This window comes from Dendropsophus ebraccatus, chromosome 3 (genome assembly GCF_027789765.1).
Source record: "Dendropsophus ebraccatus isolate aDenEbr1 chromosome 3, aDenEbr1.pat, whole genome shotgun sequence".
In the NCBI taxonomy this organism is placed as follows: Eukaryota; Metazoa; Chordata; class Amphibia; order Anura; family Hylidae; genus Dendropsophus; species Dendropsophus ebraccatus.
In genome coordinates, this window is record NC_091456.1 from 53,977,113 (window position 1) to 53,999,333 (window position 22,221).

The window sequence follows — 22,221 nt, forward strand, 5'->3', positions numbered from 1 at the left end:
CCAAAATTTGCAGAATCGCATTTTTCACCCAAGTTCACCCCATAAATGATATTTTGGGGGGTTCCGTCATTCATTTAATGGCAGATTGAAAGATGGCATTACAAAGTACACCTGCTCCTGAAAAAAACAAGCCCCCACATGACCCTGTAGGTGGAAAAATGAAAGCGTTATGGGTCTTAGAAGGAGAGGAGGAAAAAACGAAAATGCAAAAGTGACAATTGTCCCTGTCCTTTAAGGGGTATTCCCCCCAAAATTATTCTTGCATTAATACACTGCCCACCCGTAGCTTTCCATCTTTCCAATATCAATGTATTATGGATTCTGCACAGTTTTGCTGTTATCCAGCTGCATTCACCCCCACGGATTGCAGAGAATCATCAGACCTCAGTCCACACCGACACGCTCCCTGCTCCTGGCCCCCACCCTCCGTGTCGACATCACGTATCCTCAGTCCCAGCACAGTGAAGTGACTGAGAACACTGATAGGGTGGCTGCTGTTAGAGAGGGAGACAGTGATCAGCGCAGCTAACAGCAGCCACCCGGTCACCCCCAGCCCATCAGCCATGGGGCACCACCTTCACCCGCGGCACTCACCATCTCAGCTCTGCTACTCGGTCAGTGCCATCTCAGCTCTGCTACACCTTCCCCCAACTCAGCTCTGCTACACTGTCATCCCCAACTCAGCTCTGCTACACCGTCACCCCCCCAACTCAGCTCTGCTACACAGTCACCCCCCCCAACTCAGCTCTGCTACACCTTCCCAACTCAGCTCTGCTACATTGTTATCCCCAACTCAGCTCTGCTACACCGTCATCCCCAACTCAGCTCTGCTACATTGTTATCCCCAACTCAGCTCTGCTACACCGTCATCCCCAGCTCAGCACCGCAACACCCCCCCCAAGCTCAGCACCGACACACAGTCACCGCCAACTCAGCTCTGCTGCACAGTCTCCGCCAACTCAGCACTTCTACACTGTCATCCCCAACTCAGCTCTGCTTCACCGTCATCCCCAACTCAGCTCTGCTTCACCGTTATCCCCAACTCAGCTCTGCTTCACCAACATCCCCAACTCAGCTCTGCTACACCGTCACTTCCAACTCAGCTCTGCTGCACCGTCACTTCCAACTCAGCTTTGCTACACCAACACCTCCATCTCAGCTCTGCTACACTGTCATCATCTCCTTCAATGTCTCAGCTCTGCTACTTCACCATCATCAGGCATAAGCATTGCATGATGGGAAATGTAGTTTCCTTTCTTGGATATAGATCGGCTTTTAGAAAAACTTGTAACTCAGGAACAGCAGCAGCTAGAAAGATGGGAGACGTCTCAAAATACTCAGAGGGACTTGGTGAGTAAGGCCAGCTAGGTTTGGGGGCATTACATTTTTTTAGCTCTTGGGGGGGAATACTCCTTTAAGGCCACTTCAGGCTCTGTTCTTAAGGGGTTAAAGGGAAACTATGAGCAGGTTAGAGACGTCTAAGCTACTGATAGGCCCCTATAGAGCACTGGGTGCTGATGATAATGGTCATTTTCTTACCTTCATCCTCTGGGCCATTTTCTGGAAATTAGCAGTTTAAAGGGGCTATCCAGCGCTACAAAAACATGGCCACTTTTCCCCCTACTGTTGTCTCCAGTTCAGATGCAGTTTGCAATTAAGCTCCATTTACTTCAATAGAACTGAGTTTCAAAACCCCACCCAAACTGGAGACAACAGTAGGGGGAAATTGGCCATGTTTTTGTAGCGCTGGAAAACCCCTTTAATATACTAATATGGAGGTGTTTTGTCGCGCTGGGGCAGGGCTACATCCCTCAGTGCACCATTTGTCCCACCCCTCCTAAGTAGTATTCATTAGGAGGGACAGGCTGGCTGGGGTAGCCCCATCCCCAGTGCACGGAAACATCTGAATGGCGCAGAGGATGAAGGTAAGAAATGTACCTTTATCCTCAGTGCCCCATGTGCTGTAGGGACCTAAAGAGAAGCATCTAACCTGGTGAGTTTTATTTTTTTTTTTTGTGTGGTGAAACTGGAATATCCCTTTAAGGAGGGGAGGGCCACTGTCCAGGCCCTAGCAACCATGAATGTCAGGTTAGGTAGCCCTCAAAAGGCTACTGGAAACAAAGTCACTTCTTTTCTCTCTGTACAAGTTTACAGCATGTTGTAAAGAAAGGGCCACAGCTGTGCAACAATTTTATACCGAAGGTTTCTGTCACTAAATGATGGAACACTGCACTTTGCGTCCTATACTTTTCTTTTTCTAACCGCTAAAATGGCCGCGGCATCGCAGAGCGGCGACACATCGAGCCGCGTAGTTTTTCTAGAACTCCTGCCGTCTGTTCTAGCAGTTTCTAGGGAAGTGCTGACGTCATCAAAGCGCGCCGGTGAGCATTCCGCTCTTTTACTTGGAGGGGATGGTAGTTTAATGTGAATGCGTTGTCCCGGTCGCCATAGTCCGCCGGTCTCTTCGCGTTGTAACGCTGGCAGGATACACTAAGAGACTACACGACTGCACAGAGCGGCCGGCTGCTGACTGGCTCCCAGAATTCCGTGCGGTGACGTAGCAGTGACGCCGTGGTATGAGGAAGCGCTCTTAGTGCGGCCTGAGTTGCGCCAGCACCATCCGAGAGCCGGTCCGGATCCTCACACATGTCTAGCAGCTGAGCCGCCCTCCCCCGGACCCCCAGGCTCCACGTTACCGCCTGATAGATAACGCAGTGTGTGTGTACAGCGCCCTGCTCCTGACAGCCCGGCCGCCCTCCGTTCTTGCTCTTCAGTCCTATTGACGTCATGTCGGACCCCCCAGCCTCTTCCAGCACCCCCTCCTCCAGCTCCTCGGACTCCCCCAGGATTATTAAAGTGACAGTGAAGACTCCCAAGGAGAAGGAGGAGTTTGCTGTCCCGGAGAACTGTAGTGTCAGACAGGTGAGAGCTCTGCTGGCCGGGGGCATTGTCTGCTGCCTATAGGCGATCAATGGGAGTGATCAGGAGCAGCTGATCATCATATGGAGCAGATCTGATCCTATGGGCCTGCTGATCTGTGGGGGGTGGTTCTATACATATCACCAGGATTGGGAGTCTCCATCCTTTCTGGTAGAGAGGTGATCAGACACATAGCCACCATGTAGATGGCCGCTCACATGTAGCATTGCTTACTCTAGAAGGAAAGGGGGTTGAGGTCTTTGAACTTTGAGCTCGGTGACATAAGGCGGTGTCAGCGTTCGTGTCGTTCACCGCTAAATGTGCCGTGCCTCAAAGATTGTGTCCACAGCCCCCGACCATGACAGCTGGACATCCACAGCTGGGCAATGGGCCGGAGTTAGTACGACATAAACACTTCTCAAAATGAAATCCATAGACGACATGTTCTAGAGCAGCAGCATCTAAGCAGATTGATATATAATTTAGCAGGAGAAGTCAGTTTTACTTGTAATTAGTGTGGAGCCGACTTGCCGCACTGTTCGGGTTCAGTAAAGTTCTCTGAATCTGAACATTTGACTCCCAGCACCTGGAGAAGTTGAATGCTGCTTTAGGGAGTCCGGATCTGTATCCATGTTTTTAGGACTCCCTCGGGGGAATATCCAACTTCTCCAAACGCAGAATGTTAAGGTTTGGAGAATGTTGGCAAGTCCGCTGAACACTGTGTATAATTTATTTATCTAAGTGTCCATTTACACAGAAAGATCATCTGCCAAAGATTGAAGCCAAAGCCAGGAATATATTTGAAAACAGGAGAAATCTCAGTCTTTCCTTTATGACCTGATCTCTGTTTATAGTCTGTTTCTGGCTTTGGCTTCAAATCTTTGGCAGCTAATCTGTCAGATAATCTTTCTGTGTAAATGGACCCTAAACCTTTGAGTTTAGGTAACCAGTGGGTCCTAATCAGTATGTGATATCCTCTACTGTATAAAGGCCCTATTACGCACACAGATTTTAGGGACCAGGAATGGATTTGAAAAGAGGAGAAATCTCAGTCTTTCCCTTCTGACCTGTTCACTTTTTCCTTTAGCATCAGTGATCTGTCAGATAAATCTGTGTGTGTAATAGGGCCCTAAGTGTACATGCATAAACAATTCACTGGTTAGGACCACGCACAGGACTGCAAAGACCAGGATGCCCAGAGATTGCATTGTGGTCATTACATAAACTTTTGAGGTGTTGTCAAATTTTAAATTACATTGGATCCCAATCTTGAGACCTGCTATGATCGTGAGTTATAACTGGGTGATGAAAAGGGCAGTTTGCTTCACTCCCTGGCCAGCTACCTGTTCTAACTCATGAGATTCAAGGACTGTACAGGTGTGTTCACACTATGGAATCCTAGCAGATCACCTGCCGCAAGTTTCACAGCTCGCCCCCTGCTCACAGGCGCTGGTGGACGCACACTCTCCACTGGCCCCATAGGCTTTATTCTCTGATTTCACAGATTTTGGCGGATTTGCCAGATTCTGAGTGGGTTCATTCTTTGGGACGATGGTAGGATCTGGCAAATCATAGAATGAAGCCTATGGGGCCAGCGGAGATGCCCACGTCCGCCAGCATCCGCCCGGATTCCGTAGTGTGCCCATACCCTTATGGAGTGCATCAGGCATCTAACCAGGGAGGTGTGCTTCACTTGGCTCAGATCACGTCGGGTCTTGGGACTGTGCAATCAATTTCTAACATGTTGTCTGGACATGTCAAAAGTTTAGATATAAATGACAGTAAATAAATGAGTTACTGAATACTGACTATTAAAACTATTTCTTTATTTGTATTACCTTAGTAGCCCTGTTGTTAATAACAGGTACATACCTTTAAGGTGCTGTCTAGTTTCATGCTCTTTTTCTTAGTTTTGCTGCTTAGTTGTGAGTAAATGTTGTGCATCCATATGGTTACTGTGTATTGTTGTGACTGATTGTACATCATTGGTACAGCTGAGTGCTACATCACGTGGTTGGCCATACACAGGGTTGCATTATTTCTCAGCCTCTGATGTCTTTGGACAGTAAAATGCTCTTGGATGACTAGAATTTTTTTTCTATTATAAGCAAGTAGTATGAGGTATGAGTACAAAGTGATGTTTTGTCACTCCAGAATGCAGTCAGGAATACTGAATGTAAGGGCACTGGCAATAATACTAAAGTGAGGACAGATATAGATATCTGTAGGCCAGATGTTTGTACAGCGGATAGCTCTTATCCTCATCTCCCCTATAAACATCTAGTGTTGGACTTGGTGTATAAATGTTGATTTCTGGGGTGAGGGTATGTGTACACTGAGGAATTCAGACGGAACCGCAGTCGCGGAATTCCCAGCTTGCGCCCGCTCGCAGACTGCAGCAGGCACAGGGGTCTCCGCCTGTATCATAGACTCCATTCTATGCACGGGCGGATTCTGCCCTCTGTCCAAAGAATGATCAAGTTCATTCTTTGGATGGAGGACGTGCATAGAATGGATCTATGACACGGGCTGAGACCCCCGTGCTTGCTGCAGTTCGCGAGCGGGCACGAGCTGGGAATTCCGCGACTGCGGTTCCGTCTAAATTCCTCAGTATGCACATACCCTAAGAGGGGAACAAGCCACTGTTGGACACCTTTGGTGGCAGATTATTTTCTGCACCAACAAGGTATTAGGTATGTTGATACGCATCTAGTCCAACCCTTCTTTTGCCTGAATTCTGTTGTCTTGGGGCAATGAGGAGGCCTCCCATACACCCATTATTTGATGAAATTGGCCACCACAATTTAGCTTTATAAGGCGCACCTAACTATAGGATGCGCCCCTGGTTCGGACAACTGAAAACAGAAAAAAAACATCATGCTATTTAAATTTAATTGGTGATCTACTGCAGTGAAGGGGTCAAAGTTCATTGAAATGACAGGACCACCTTATATCCACCAAGCTCTGCATCAATATATACATACCTCTATGTCATACATAGACAGACATACAAGAACACACAAACACATTTAAATACAAATTGTATTCACTTCCAAAGCAGAACACACCCAGAACAGTAGTTAAAGGACCTTCAGTGATGTCACACTCATGTGATTAGTCAGTAACATCACTGAAAGTTCGGCTCCCTGGTAAGTTCCCTGGGGCTATTACATGCAGGAATGCACACCACCTCCAGATTCCTCTCCTACCCAGCGTTGATCTCCCTGATCGGTGTCCGGCAGGAGGAGGGAGAGGGTGGTGCAGCTATCAGTAGCTGTACAGCATGGGTCTCCAAACTGCGGCCCTCCAGCTGTTGCAAAACTACAACTCCCATCATGCCTGGACAGCTAAAGCTTTGGATTTGGCTGTCCAGGCATGATGGGAAATGTAGTTTTGCAACAGCTGGAGGGCCGCAGTTTGGAGACCCATGCTGTACAGCTTCATCCAGTAGTCAGGCACAGGGCTGAAACAGCACTGTCCCCGACTATCGGCGAAGGAGTCAGTGTTCGGGTCCTATTACACCAACAGATTATCTGACCAGGAATGGACTATAAACAGAACTTGTAACAATAGAAAGATTGAGATTCCTCATCTTTTCAAATCCACTCCTGGCTTTGGTTTACAAAAATCTGTCAGATAATCTGTTGGTATAATAGGGCCCTTAGGGTCCTATTCCAAGAGCCGAGGAGGGCCCGATTAACGATGTAAACGAGCGGCGATCTGCTAGATCGCCGCTCGTTTACTGGGCCTATTCCACGGCCCGATGATCGTTGAGCGAGGGCTGCAAGGACATCGTTACCGATGTCCTTGCAGCCCTTGCATCATCATACATTACCTGGCTGCTGGGCTTGTTCTCCGCTCCGTCTCCTCCCCGGGTCCCTCGCGCTCTATCTTCTGAATGGCCGGTCAGCTGACGAAGCGCTCAGCCAATCACAGGCCAGGACTGTCGCGGCCTGTGATAGGCCACACTCAGCCAATCACAGGCCGCGACTGTCCTGGCCTGTGATTGGCTGAGCGCTTCGTCAGCTGACCGGCCATTTAGAAGATAGAGCGCGCGGGACCCAAGGATGAAGACAGCGCAGAGAAGAAGCCTGGACAGGTAATGGATGATGATGATGATGATGATGCTGCTGCTGTTGTTTCTTCTCAAATAGTCGGTCGCCCGCCGTGCACCGCTATTCAACCGTAGCGATGCACGGTGGGGGAACGATGATTTTAGGTCTGGCCCTAAATGAACGATCAGCCGATGACACGATCATCGGCTGATCGTTCTCTCTATTTCACCGAGGGATAATCGGCCGAATGGGGCCGACTTGGCCGATTATCGTTACTGTGGAATAGGGCCCTTAGGCCGCCCTGCCTCTAGAATGTAAGACGCAGGCACTTTTTATCAAGATATTTTTTTGCTAGAAAGTGTCTCATAAAGCGAAAAATACAGTATATCTTACTCTACTATACTATACAGTGTGTTGCCTGGTGCGGGGCTTTAGAAAAGCCCAGAGTATTTCTTTAGCAGGTTATCAAATAATTAAGCCATCATCTATTCAAACGATAAGGCATAAGTATCTGGCTGACTGCTGATCACAAGAACAGGAGTCCCTCAACCTCAATGGAGCACGAGTGAAATCCGCTGGGATTCTTGGTACCATTATTGGCCACATGGCCGTGCGTTCTCGCAGCAGATTTTCATTCCTCTCCGAGAATGTAGTGACCTCCTTGTGTAACTTATTAGCTCCCATGTGATCATTGTCAGCCAATCAGTGTGCGGTCCCGCCACAGCCAGTGATTGGCTGAGTAGGCTGTCGTGAGCAGGGACCTGAAGACTCGTGTAGGAGCACAATAAGGGAGTGCAGGCAGGTAAGCATAGGCGGTGAGTTATTTTTACCACACAGCAGCTAATTAGTTAAACAAGGCAGTTACTATATTCTCACAGAGGTTTTGCATTGCAGGGCCATAGGCTATAATGGTACTGAGTATCGCAGGGGATTTCATTGCAAAACTTGCTACATAAAATCCACTGCAAACCCAGTACAAGTGAAGGCACCATAAAGAGTATACCGCGCAAACATATCTTTTTATATATATATTGCTGCCCATGGTGAGAATATAACAAACAGCCTATTCTTATCTTCCCCTCGCTCCAAGATATCCTCCCATGGCATGTTTGGGTGCCAGCCGGTAAACGATTCTGCCTCTACGTCTGGGGGTGACAGCCTGCTCAGCCAATCGCTGGCCGAGACAGGAGAGCGCCACAGCCATCCTATTGATGACTCCTCCCTAAAGCAGGGAGGACCAGATGACCGGACCAGGAGAGTGGGGGAGGCAAAAAGTTTGTCCCCAAACAACCCCATTAAGCAGTTGTTTGTCTACAATAGTGATGCACGATGCACCGAAATATCGATACTACTATCAATATTTCGGGCAGAAAAACGGTTCGGTACCAGGATTTCCTGGTATCGATACTTTTATGTTAAACTGCCTAATAACGCAGCTTAATATAAAGTATGGTGCAGAGAACACAGCCAGCGGCTATCTGAGCGCCGGCCATGTTCTCTGTGTACCGCCCCCTGCCCCCTGGCGTCCCCTCCTCCGCCCGCGGGCTCTCCGCTCCCGGCGGCGCCAAATTTAAATAGCCGGCACATAGCGATCGCTAGTACCGGCTATTTTACAGGGTAGATGCCGCTGTCACACCTGACAGCAGCATTTAACCCCTCCTGAGCCGCTCCATATGCAGCAGGCGTCTGCTGCATATGGAGCGGCCCCCACTGCTAATGACTGCGGCCCGCGACCTCGCGGGCGGCAGTCATTTAACCTCTTAAGGACCCATGACGTACCGGCACGTCATGGATCACTGTCACTTAAGGACCCATGACGTGCCGGTACGTCATCCCTTTAAACGGGCGCCGCGGCCGGCCGGGTCCCGATCGGGGGAGATAGCCTGCTATAATACATAGCAGGCCATCTCTCCCTGTCGGCATGGAGGGTTGTTAACCCCCCCCATGCCGACGATCGCCGCTATTGGCTGATAAGCCCATAGCGGCGATCGGAACCTTTCCGGGCCATCGGTGGCCCGATGACCCGGAAAAAAATGGCGGTCGGTGCTGTCCGAGGACGGCACCGACCGCCATTACTGTAAAAAGTAATGGTGGTCACGGTACCACCGTCCCGATCGCCGTGAACGGCCGGCCAGCCGGCCGGCCGTTCACGGCGATCAAAGTCCCCACAAGTAATAAATACCTGCTCCGGACCCCTCAGCTAGGTAGCTGAGGGGTCCGGAGCAGGTATTTGTACATTACTCACCTGTCCCGGGGTCCTGATCGGCGTCTTCCGGGTTCCCGGCGTCCACTTCCTCTTGTTGGGACTTCGGCTTCTTCCGTGAGTCCCGATCGTCTCTTTCCGGCTCCAGCGTCGTCTATTTTCGTATTTTTCCGGCTCCAGCGTCGTCTATTTTCGGATCTTGCGCTCTGCTGCCCCCTAGCGGCTGATAAGTGTAATACACGTATCAGCCACTACAGGGATGTTCAGAATGTAGTAAAAAAAAAAAAATTTTTCCCAATTTTTTTTTTTTCTATTTTCCGCACCCTATCGCCGCTGAGTGTTGATCAGCATCGCACGAAAGTGCGCTGCTAATCAGCAACTCCTCCTTTTTGGCGTAGGGTGTTTTTTTTTTATATCCTACTGCCACGGTCTGCTTATAAGTGCCGAACATAAGTGCGGCATTCATCAGCAACTCCTTTGTTGGCGTAGGTTTTTTTTTTATACTTACTGTAAAAAACACGTAAAAAAACACTACATTACACTACACTACATTGAATAAAGTTTTACACTACACCACTACATACCCCATATACCAATCCCCATATAAAGATGGCCCCCAGGGTGTTTTCGGTGTCGGACGCATACATTATTATTGCCTCCGACACCGAAACAGCCAGTGAGGATGAATTGGGGGGATCCTTCTTTCCTCCATTCATCCTCATCCTCCTCATCATCCAGTGACGTGTCTGGGAGTAGCGTAGCGTACGCTGCCCCCCAGACACGTCTTTTCCGCCAGTACCGTCCCAATAAGAGATGACGGTATGGCGTGAAATTCTACAAACTCTGTGAGAGAACCTCAGGGTACACTTACAGATTTAGGGTACGTGCACACTGCGGAATGGCGAAGGATAACCCTTTGTGCATTCCGCAGCTGGCACCCGCCGGCGGACTGATGCAGGGGCGCGTCTCCGCCTGTGTCATAGACTCTATCCTATGCATGGGCGGATTCCATTATCCGTCATTCCATCAACACGTTGGACGCAGAGCGGAATCCGCCCGTGCATAGAATGGAGTCTACGACACGGACGGAGACGTGCGCCTGCATCAGTCCGCCGGCGGGTGCCAACTGCGGAATGCACAAAGGGTTATCCTTCGCGATTCCGCAGTGTGCACGTACCCTTAGAGTGTATGTAGGAAGGGACACCCGAATCCAGCCGCCAGATGCCCCCCCCCCCCATCCTCGGAGTTAGTGGGGAGATCGTCCGGGAACTGATCTTCCCACTGCTGGATAAAGGTCACCACCACCTGTACGGGGATAACCTTTATACCAGCACCCCCTCTTCCGGTCCCTCGCTGCCCGAGCTACTGTAGCTTGCGGCACGATCCGAACATATCAGAAGTAGTAATAGAGCCCTAATATTTAGCAGCCATGGAGCGGACCCAGCGCTTCTGGATATGAAGGACCCCGTATCGCACCAGGACAACATTTTCCAGGTGACGTCCCCCACACTGGAGAACAGGAGACCCCAGAAGAAGTGCAGAGTGTGGGGTAACAGGGGGATCAGGAAGGACACCATTTACCAGTGTGACACCTGTCCTGATCCCCCCGGCCTCTGCATACTGGATCGCTCCAAGGCGCACTACACGTCACTGGGGTTCTACATTATCTAAATTCTGTCCCTTATTCCTATTTCAGGGGTCACGTTGATCCAGGGATTATTCTGATCGCCATTATGGAGTCGGGAAGGAATTTTTCCCCTGTGATGAGGCTACTGTCGTCTGCCTCACGAGGGGTTTTTGCCTTCCTCTGGATCAACACAGGTTGAATTTGATGGACACCTGTCATTTCCAACCTTATAAACTAATAATTGGCCTAATACCCCCAAATAAATTAGAATTGTCCCTTTTCCCCAGCTAAATAGGTATGGCTGCCATTCCCATTAGAGGAGGCCATGATGCAATTACAAAGCCTCTGTGCGGCCAGGACAGTAGAAACCCCCCACAAGTGACCCCATTCTGGAAACTACACCCCATAAGGAATCTAACAAGTGGGGCAGCGGGTATATGGCCCCCTGGTGACGGCCACATTTGGGACGTGAAAATGAAAAAAAATGGTATTTTTTATTTTCACGGCACATGTCCTACACATGTGCCCATCACTAGTGGGGTCCATATGCTCACTGCACCCCTTGTTAGATTCCTTATGGGGTGTAGTTTCCAGAATGGGGTCACTTGTCGGGGGTTTCTACTGTTCTGGCAGCACAGGAGCTTTGTAATTGCGACATGGCCTCCATCCCCCATTCCAGCCTCTAAATGGCGCTCTGTCCTTTTGGTGACTTGCCCTGTGCCCATATGGCAAATTATGTCCACATGTGGGGTATTTTCGTACTCAGGGGAAACTACCCTACACGTTTTGTGTTCATTTTCTTTTTTAACCCCTTGTGGAAATGGAAAAAAATCAAGGCTAGACCAACATTTAGTGTAATTTTTTTAAAATTTTTACTCTAAATCATTGATCTTGTCTTGATTTTTTCATTTTCACAAGGGGTTAAAAGATAAAAAAAAACACAATGTGTAGAGCAATTTCCCCTGAGTACGGAAATACCCCACATGTGGACATAAAGCGCCATGCGGGTGCAGGGTAAGCCTCCAAAGGGAAGGTGCGCCATTTGGTTTTTGAAGGCTGGATTTGGATGGAATGGATTTCGAGGGGCCATGTTGCATTCAAAAGGCCCCTGTGTTGCCAAGACAGTTAAACCCCCCACAAGTGACCCTATTATGGAAACTACACCCCTCAAGGAATGTAACAAGGGGTGTAGTCAGCATATGGACCCCACTGGTGACGGGCACAAATGTGGAACAATGTGGCGTGAAAATGAAATATTAAATTTTTTACACTATAATGTTGGTCTAGCCTTGAATTTATCATTTTCACAAGGGGTTAAAAGAGAAAAAAACACACAAAATGTGTAGAGCAATTTCCCCCGAGTCCGTAAATACCCCACATGTGGACATAAAGCGCCATGTGGGTGCAGGGCAAGCCTCCGAAGGGAAGGAGCGCCATTTGGATTTTAGAGGTTGGATTTGGCTAGAATGGATGATGAACGCCATGTCGCATTTACAGAGCCCTTGTGCTGCCAAAACACTGTAAACCCCCCACAAGTGACCCCATTCTGGAAACTACACCCCTCAAGGAATCTAACAAGGGGTGCAGTGAGGATATGGACCCCTGGATGACGGGCACATTTGTGCCATGAAAGTGAAAAAATGAAAATTTTCACTTTCACGTCACATTTTTCCACATTTGTGCCCGTCACCAGTGGGGTCCATATGCTCACTGCACCCCTTGTTAGATTCCTTGAGGGGTGTAGTTTCCAGAATGGGGTCACTTGTGGGGGGTTTCCAGTGTCTTGGCAGCACGAGGGCTCTGTAAATGCGACATGGCCCTTGAAATCCATTCCAGTGAAATCCAGCTTCCAAAAGCCAATTGGCGCTCCTTCCCTTTGGAGGCTCGTCCTGCGCCCGCTTGGCACTTTATGTCCACATGTGGGGTATTTCCGTACTCGGGAGAAACTGTGCTACATGTTTTGTGTTTTTTTTTTCCTTTTATCCCTTTGTGAAAATGAAAAATTGAAGGCTAGAACAACATTTTAGTGTAAAAAATACTTTAGTCTTTTTTCAAGCCATATTGTTTGGAAAATCTGTGAAGCACCTGTGGGGTCCAGATGCTCACCGCACCCCTTGTTACATTCCTTGAGGGGTGTAGTTTTCTAAATGGTGTCCCTTTAGGGGTGTTTTTTAGGTTTTGGCACCCCAGAGCCTCTGCCAACCTGAAGTGGTACAGTCAAAAATGACCAAAAATAACGGAGCCATTGAAATTCACTAGGCGCTCCCTTATATCTGAGGCTTGTGGTTGCGTCAAATAGCGCAATAGGGCCACATATGGGGTATTTCTATAAACTGCAGAAATGGGGCAATCAATATTGGGGTGCATTTCTCTGGTAATAGGTTTATAATTATGAAAAATATTGGATTACAATAAAATCTCTGCACAGAAAATTAAAATTTTCAAATTTCTTACACACTTAGCTTTTATTTCTGTGACTCCCCTAAAGGGTTAAAAAACTTTCTGGATGTGCTTTTGCAGAGTTTAGGGGGTGCAGTTTCTGAAATGGGGTGCTTCGTGAGGCTTTCTAACACACAGTCCCCTCAAATACACTTTAAACCTGAACAGTTCCCTAAAAATATCTGATTTTGAAATTTTACTGAAAATTTGGAAATTTGCTGCTAATGTTTTAAGCTTCCTATTGTCTAAAAAAAATGAAATATAGTTTAATAAATGCCGCCAACATAAAGTAGACATGTTGCTAATGCTATTTAATATATAATTTATGTGGTATAACCATTTTCTGTATAAGCAGAAAAGTTTTAAAGTTGGAAAAATGCATTTTTTCACAATTTTTCACGCTATTTTGGGTTTTTTCATAAAGATTCGTTATAAGTATCGACTCCAATTTACAAGAAATGTGAAGTACAATATGTCACGAGAAAACAATCTCAGAATCAGCCGGATAGGTAAAAGCATCCCGAAGTTATTAATGAATAAAGTGACACTGGTCAAATTCATAAAATTTGCTCCGGTCCTTAAGGCCATTTCAGGCTCTGTCCTTAAGGGGTTAACTATTCCCCCCCCCCCACACACACTCAGGACCCACTGTTGCAGCCGGGTCCCCCATACCCACCAGTTCCCGCTGCTGCAGCCGGGTCCCCCGTGCCCGCCTGTTCCCGCCGTTGCAGCAGAGTCCCCCGCGCCGCACCACCACCAGGACCTGCCGGTGCAATGCGGTCCCTCGCACCCTCCGATGTCCACAATCCTGCCCCCCCGCCTTCCCTCGGGGCCCACAGCAACTCCCAGCATACCTTCTTGTGGGGAGTTGTTGTGCACAAGGAGGTATGCTGGGAGTTGTTGTGTCAGGAGGCTGCTAATGCACTACAACTCCCAGCAGCACACCTTGTGCACTACAACTCTCAGCATACCTCCTTGGGAACAAAGGTATGCTGGAGGTTGTAGTGCACAAGGAGGTATGCTGCTGGGAGTTGTGGTGCATTAGCAGCCTCCTGACACAACAATGCTGGGAGTTGTTGTGTTAGGAGGCTGCTAATGCACTACAACTCCCAGCAGCATACCTCCTTGTGCACTACAACCCCCAGCATAACTCATTTTGCACTACAACCCCTAGCATACATCTTTGTGCACAATGAGGTATGCTGGGGGTTGTAGTGCACAAGAAGTTGTGCTGCTGGAAGTTGTCAGGAGGTTGCTGCTGCACAACTGCAACTCCCAGCATACCACCTTGTGCACTACAACTCCTAGCATACCACCTTGTGCACTATAACTCCCAGCATACCTTCTTGTGGGGAGTTGCACACAAGGAGGAATGCTGGGGATATGTAGTGCACAAGGAGGTATGCTGGGAGTTGCAGTTGTGCAGCAGCAGCCTCCCGACACAACATCCCAGCATACGTTCTTATGCACCACAAGTCCCAGCATACCTGCTTATGCACTACAAATCACCACAAGAAGGTATGCTGGGAGTTGTAGTGCATAAAAAGGTATACTGGGAGTTGTTGTGCACAGGGAGGTATGCTGCGGGGTAGAGGGGAATTAAAAAGTGTTAAAAAAAAAAGTTTAAATAAAAAAAAAGTCATAATAAAGGTTTTAATAATCCCTGTTCCCTTTTTTTAAAAAAAAAAATTATATTATATTTGTATTTTTACATATTTTTTTTCAAACTTTATTTAGTATCGAATTAGTATCGAGTATCTGGTATTGGTATTGAACTCAAAATTCTGGTATCGTGACATCCCTAGTCTACAAGTGTACTTTGTGGTCCTTTGTGCCTCTTGGTACATGTTTCTAAGAAATTCATTGATTTATATAGTAGGACATAGAAAGTTTCTTCCTGGTGCTTGATGTGTTTGTGTTCCCTTGTGTTGACAGTCTTAACTCCATGCAAATGAATAAAGCAAAAAAGACAAATGTAAAAACGCCAATTGCTCTATCTTTCCTGGACCTGTTTCTTTAAGAAGTGACCGATTGTGGCGGGAGTGTCGGCTCCTCCATCCCAGTGGTGATGTGGTCTATAGGCAGAAATAAATGGGATCTTTTCATATAATGCAGTATGTTTCACCTGGCTCTCAGTAGGGTCATGTGACTTTTTGGAAAGTTGATCAGAAAGTTTTTACATGTGACTTAGACTTTGTCCTCATTGGATTTTATTTGTGATTTTTAAAGGGAATAATCCCTGAGGTTTAGAAACCACGTGGGGTTTATTTTCATCTTGTTACAGTTACGGCACCAAGGTAAATCTGACAAATCTCGTATGTTTCCTCATGGAAGAATGATGATGACATTTCTTGTAATACCAATTACTGTCTGTAAAACTGTATTCTGCATATCATACATGGTACACTCTATAACCAACGTGTGCCTCTTATATTGCAGCATTTGTTTTTCTATAAATGTAAAAGTATATGCCAACTGAATACATAACCCTCTATGGATCTTTGGATACGTTCAGTGTAAAGGCCAAGAGGGCTTACCCTACTGAAAATCTTTCTCCCGATAAAGAGGTTTATGGCATATCCATAGCACAGGGCCCCCAGTGGCTCAGCTGGTTCCATTGATTCTATAGGCATTGATGACAGACGCCAGGCTCATATGAGGATTACATGGAGAACATGTCCTACACGTCCATAATGGAAATACATTTTCCTTTCCTTGGCACAGTGCTATGAGTTCAGGGACATGTGCTGTGTATACTGTCATCAGCCACAGTCCCGGTAAACAAGATGCAGCCGGAGGAAATGTTAGGTCTCTATGGTTTTTGGCTTACAGATGTAAACTGGGATGGACCATTTACTGTTTGTGTCTCATTTTAGTTCAAGGATGATATATCAAAACGGTTCAAGTCCAGCACAGACCAGCTTGTGCTTATATTCGCTGGAAAGATATTAAAAGACCAGGACACGCTCAGTCAGCATGGCATACATGACGGACTTACTGTACATCTGGTCATAAAGACACAGAACAGGTATGCACGTTTTCTGGATTATTGGGGGGGTTTTTTGCACTGTGAATGCTGTTGATCACTTTTTTACATGTTTTACATGTTTGCTTTTTGTAGATCCCAAACAGCGGCTGCCACTTCTCAGCCAAATAGCCCAAGCAGTCCGTCGTCCACCTCCACAACATCCAGCAGTACCTCTACCACCACATCTGCCACAACCACCCCTTTTGGTTTAGGTAAGGCCAAACTACACCTCACTGATATTTACTGATGATTCACAACTTCCAGGGGAAAAAAAAAGAATGGGGTCATCTAATTTTTTTTTTCCTAGTAGAGGAAATACACAAATCACAGATATTAAACAAAACAATGGGGGTAGCATTATCAAGTGTCTGTGAGAAAAATTATTTCCAGTAGCAACCAGATTGGGTTAAATGAACGCTACCTATCACTGGTTGCCATGGTCATCTGGTTTTTGTTTTTGATACTCTTGATAATAGCTGGACATTCTGTCTAATCATAGCGAGTTATCTCTCTCTGAACAAAGATGGAAAATCCAACCCCTATAGGTTGACCAACCCCTTTAGCCACCATCATCATCATCTGTCATTGGTGGTTAAGGATGACCCATACACTTTAGATTGACGGCCGATCAAAGTCTTAGTTGTGTCTAAAGGGGCGGAAGAAAACTAGGTCTATGCTGATCAGGGCTGTGGAGTCGGAGTCGTAGATTCGGAGTTGGAGCTAGTTTTGGCTGGAGTCGGAGTTGGAGCTAGTTTTGGCTGGAGTCGGAGTTGGAGCTAGTTTTGGCTGGAGTCGGAGCTGGAAAAACAAAATCTTAAAAAAATGTAGAATTACATTTTGATATGAATTTTACAAGTTTTGCTCATGAATATATATTATGAGCAACATTCTAATAGGACACTGGCCCTATTACATAAGGGTGGCCATGGAAAAGTTGTCGGTCACTATTTGGCAGTTTGTTTCTGAGCTGGAAGAGTCCATTGTGTGGGGGGAGATCTGTGCTGTTCTCTTCCTGGATGCTGGATGACTGTATATGAGCAGCAGTGTAATATGGAGATATCCTGTGTAATATAGAGGAGGAGAAGACATAAGTAGTGTAGCAGTAACCTCTGTCCTCAGTGTGGTGTTTTCTCTCTGGGAGAAGATTGTGTGTTTTTCTTCAGTGTGCTATGGCTGCAGCTGTGTGTATGTGTGTGTGCGTGCTATGGCTGCAGCAGGCTGTGTGTATGTGTGCTATGGCCGCAGCAAGCCGAGTGTGTGTGTGTGTGGTGTGCGCTATGGCTGCAGCAAGCTGTGTGTGTGTGTGTGTGCGTGTGCGTGCTATTGCGTGCCCGCACAGTGACCCTCTATATCACTATGTGTGACTTCTCTATATCACTATGTGTGACCCCTCTATATCACTATGGCTGACATCTATATTACATGTATCTGGCATTGTTAGCAGTGTTTCTTTAAGTATGGTGAATAATTAGTTAGAAACATAGAAGATTGTCAGCAGGAAAAGACCACCTGCTCCATCTAGTCTAGTTGTGAGTAGTTCAGGACATGGAGGCTGGAGACTGGCTGCATCCACTGCACACACAGGAGAAGCTGCTTTATATCTTTCCTTATTCCCTCAGAAATCGCCCCAGGATCATGTAGGACATTAGGGAGAAGCTGCTGAGCCAGTGTGATAAATAACTCCCCTGGTATATGACGGGCCATTTATGAAGGAGCAGGAGTCGGAGTCAGCCCTGATAAAATTCAGGAGTCTGAGTCGCAGCTTACTGACTCCACAGCCCTGTGAAGCAGATGGACATATGGCTTTTTTTCAATCTATATACAGTATTCCTTTATTCCTTTAGAAGTCGCCCCAGGATCATGTAGGACATTAGGGAGAAGCTGCTGAGCCAGTGTGATAAATAACTCCCCTGGTATATGACGGGCCATTTATGAAGGAGCAGGAGTCGGGAGTCGGTCCTGATAAAATTCAGGAGGCGGAGATGGAGTTGGAGTCGGAGCTGCGGCTTACCGACTCCACAGCCCTGATGCTGATGCATTATGTTAAATGAAACACATTCCAAATTTACAAGCAATTCTTAAACTGTATAGTATAAGAGATGTATGAAATGGCGTAATCGCAGATGTATGAAATGGCAGATCGGCGTAAAAATATTGGCAAATGGTATTTTTGCGAAATTTTTTTCTGCCTCTGTGCCGCCTTCACCAGTGGAGCGGAGGGGGGAATTACGTGGGGGTTGTGGCTGCACGCAAAGGGGGGGCCGGCCTCTGAGTGTGGCGCATTTATAATTTTTCCGGTGGAAAAATGATACTGAAATCTGGCGTAGGTTTCAAATTTATTGCATGGACGGGCTCGGGGTTTAGGTAGAGACAGTGCGCCTCTACATAAATCTCCGGAGCTGCGGGGACATTTGTAAGCCCGGTGTAAAAAATGCTGGACATCATAAATGTCCCCCATAGACTCCCTAATCCCCCCCATGTGCAGCTTTATTTGATAACCTGTGCCGCCCCTTGGTTACGGCCTGCCAGGCATCCACTATCTTGTCACATGTGAGTGGATTAAGTTCCAGTTGTTAGCATGTATCTAGTGGATATAAGGTAGTGTAAGTAGATAAATCACGGCCAATATTCCTGCACTACCACAAAGTGTTACTGATTGACTTTTCTCTTTTTGTTTTTCATTTTCAGGTGGACTTGGGGGCTTACCTGGGCTCAGCAGCTTAGGAATGAATGCATCAAACTTCTCCGAGCTGCAGAGTCAAATGCAGAGACAGCTTATGTCCAATCCTGAGATGATGGTTCAGATCATGGAGAATCCCTTTGTTCAAAGCATGTTATCTAACCCTGACTTGATGAGACAGCTAATTATGGCCAATCCCCAAATGCAGCAATTAATCCAGAGAAATCCTGAGATCAGTCACATGCTTAATAATCCAGATATCATGCGACAAGTATGTAGCATTTTACTGTAATATTTTCTCTTGTATTACACCATTCTGTCTTTCTGCTGTTAGTCTCCCAGCATCTCTGATGGATAGTGACTGGAACCGTTCTTTTTGATGGATTTATCATACTCATAGAGATGTAGCTCTAAGGGGTCATTTTATATCCCCTTTGCCAACGAGAAGGGGGGTCTCTGTGACCCACTGCTAGATTTAGAGTTTACCGATTACGCATTTTTATTCAGCATTTTGGGGTGCATGCAGTATCATTTCTTGAGCTCCTTTACAAGACTTGGGGAACACTTTATCATAGTACATAGGCTAAAAAGATGTTTCAAACCAAGCCCAAGAGGGATCATGTATGCATCAACGTAATTATGTTGTATTTTGACAGTAGGAATAAAATTGGCACAGGTATGCACATTCAGTAAGTTGTGTTGTAACTTATGAGCGGGTAGTGTGTAATATTCTAGGTATTGTTTCACAGTCCTTTTTCTACACCTCACTTGTTCCTAGTTTGCTTTAATGGCACCATGCTATCGTATGTGTTCCTTGGACAATAAAACATATGCGTCCTATTCCTTCATTCAACTTTTAGACATTAGAACTGGCAAGAAATCCGGCAATGATGCAGGAGATGATGAGGAACCAAGACAGAGCCTTGAGCAATCTTGAAAGTATTCCTGGAGGCTACAATGCCTTACGCAGAATGTACACTGACATCCAAGAGCCAATGCTGAATGCTGCGCAAGAACAGGTATTCATAATTGGTGGCTTTATTAAAATGAGACACATAACAGTATTTAAAAAAAAAAAAAAAAAAAGTCGATCAATGTGCTGTTAGAGGGGAACCCCCTTATAAATTTATGGAATCCCACTAGTTTCTAATCTGTGGGGATCCAATCCCTGGGACCCTGTTGATCCTCAGATTGAAGTGCTTCAGCACTCATATAGTGATGTGGCCCTCTCCATGTTTCCAGTTGCTCCTGACCAGCAGGAGCGGCTGCCTGGATGATTCTTAAATCGTCTGGGCGACCCATTAAAAAGAGCCACATGCAGCAGACCATCGCTATCGTGATCAGGATTTTTTTGGCTAACCCCCGCCGCTTTCCATTCCCAGCAATACTGTGAGCAATAAATCTTGTCCAAGATCTGTAAAGGAGTGCGGTCATGGGAATTGCATTGGTGGCAAGGCAGAGGAAGGCATAGCAGGACTAGGGCACAGGAACCCTAGGTCTGCCTCTAGGGCATTGTTACAGCTAACAATTTACCAGATTAAGGGTATGTTCACAATGAGGAATAGGCGAGTATTCAGCGAGGAATTGTAGAGGAAAGTTTTCTGCTTAAAATTCCTTGCCTATTCAGCTCTGGCAGAATTTAAACCCCCATTTACCACTATAGGATTCCTCTAGCAGAATCCGCCTGATATTCAACACCATAACTAATATGCATTTCCAACAAATGGGACAATGCAAAGGCATATTGTTTTTATTCTTTTTCATTGGGCTAAATATCTGTTCCAGTATGGATCTTTTCTGATATTTATATTGAGTACAAAACAGTAATACAAATGGGATTAATTATAACCGCATATGAATTTTGTTCCCCTTTTCTCCAGTTTGGAGGTAACCCATTTGCATCATTGATGAGCAATGCGTCGCCAAATGCAGGAATCCAACCATCACGAACAGAAAACAGAGACCCTTTACCAAATCCTTGGGCTCCACAGTCTGGCTCTGCAGGGTCTCCATCGACAGGTGGCACTGGAGCTACCTCAACTGGTAACAGTACAGGGAGCAGCACCGCTTCAACAAGTTCCACCTTACCAAACCTGTCATCTGGACTAGGAGGTACCATGTTACCCTTATAGTTGAATTTGTACCCCAGTCACTCTAAAGACATACAGGGCAATACTGGTGCAAGGAGCTTTATACAAGTATTACAGTAGTATTCATTTGTGTGGAAAATAGGTATTCTATGTAATTTATGAAGAGTGCAGTACAGACTTGGGCTATGTCAGGTATTGTATTTTACTGCTGGTATCTTCTTGTGGTGAAGTGTTGTTTAAAAATCAGTAACAATGTCAGATGTAATGGATGAGAACGCAGTTTACAGTTTAGTACTATGTTTAACTGCATCACCTGCCAAACGGACCCCAGGACAGATGTTGGATTAAAAGCAGCTATCTGAAGGTACAATTTGTGTGGGAGGGAGAGATTGTGGGTACAGAGTCACTTTAAGGTATTTTGTACTTTCTTTATTGGTATATAGAGTTTAGGAAACAGATGAAAGGTAGTCCTAGCATTTTTAGCTTTTACATGGACTTCCACCACAGATGGTGAGGCCCTGGCATTGCTTTGGTCTCTTGGATGAGGCTTTAATAGAAAACGTTTTAGAAGTATTGCTGTAAGGTATTCACTGTGGTATTTCAAGCAAACAAATGTACTAGTTTATGATAGCCATAACCACACAACATGTGTATATTATCTTTTACATAAAGCTGCCAGAGAAAATTGTCCCAAGCTCTTGCTGGTATACATTTATAGATGACCTGTTATCCTTTGTGTCTTGCAGCGGGGATGTTCAATACACCTGGAATGCAGAGTCTGATGCAGCAGATATCCGAGAACCCTCAGCTAATGCAGAACATGCTGTCTGCTCCCTACATGAGAAGCATGATGCAGTCTCTTAGTCAGAATCCAGAACTTGCAGCCCAGGTCAGCATCTTTTCTTTGTTTTTGATTTTTATTTTTATGTATGTATTTATTCAATTTTTTTTTAATTGATTTTGAACACTTCTGTTTGTTCATGTCCCTCCAATGACAATCTCCCAGTTCTTATTTGGGCTGTATTTCAATTAGAATGTTAATTAGAACCACACAAGATACTCTTTGGGCGTCATACGGATGCCCTGGTAAGTGTATTGCCTGATGAGTCTTTACCTGCCCATTGTCGGATTAGGCGAGAGACTGTAAGTGGGACGGCACTACTGATTCATAGGGGGTTAC

At 46.3% G+C, this 22,221-nt stretch overlaps 1 protein-coding gene across 1 annotated transcript in view; it reads left to right on the forward strand.

The window, feature by feature from the left end:
* The first annotated feature begins 2,391 nt into the window (after positions 1 to 2,391).
* UBQLN1 (ubiquilin 1) overlaps positions 2,392 to 22,221 on the forward strand; it is a 34,018-nt gene continuing 14,188 nt past the window's right edge. Inside the window, exons 1-7 of the mRNA XM_069961788.1 lie at positions 2,392 to 2,922; positions 16,120 to 16,271; positions 16,365 to 16,483; positions 18,960 to 19,222; positions 19,812 to 19,970; positions 20,832 to 21,063; positions 21,788 to 21,930. Coding sequence (XP_069817889.1) covers positions 2,788 to 2,922; positions 16,120 to 16,271; positions 16,365 to 16,483; positions 18,960 to 19,222; positions 19,812 to 19,970; positions 20,832 to 21,063; positions 21,788 to 21,930 — 1,203 coding nt within the window. The 5' untranslated portion in view covers positions 2,392 to 2,787. The remainder of the gene's footprint in view (positions 2,923 to 16,119; positions 16,272 to 16,364; positions 16,484 to 18,959; positions 19,223 to 19,811; positions 19,971 to 20,831; positions 21,064 to 21,787; positions 21,931 to 22,221) is intronic.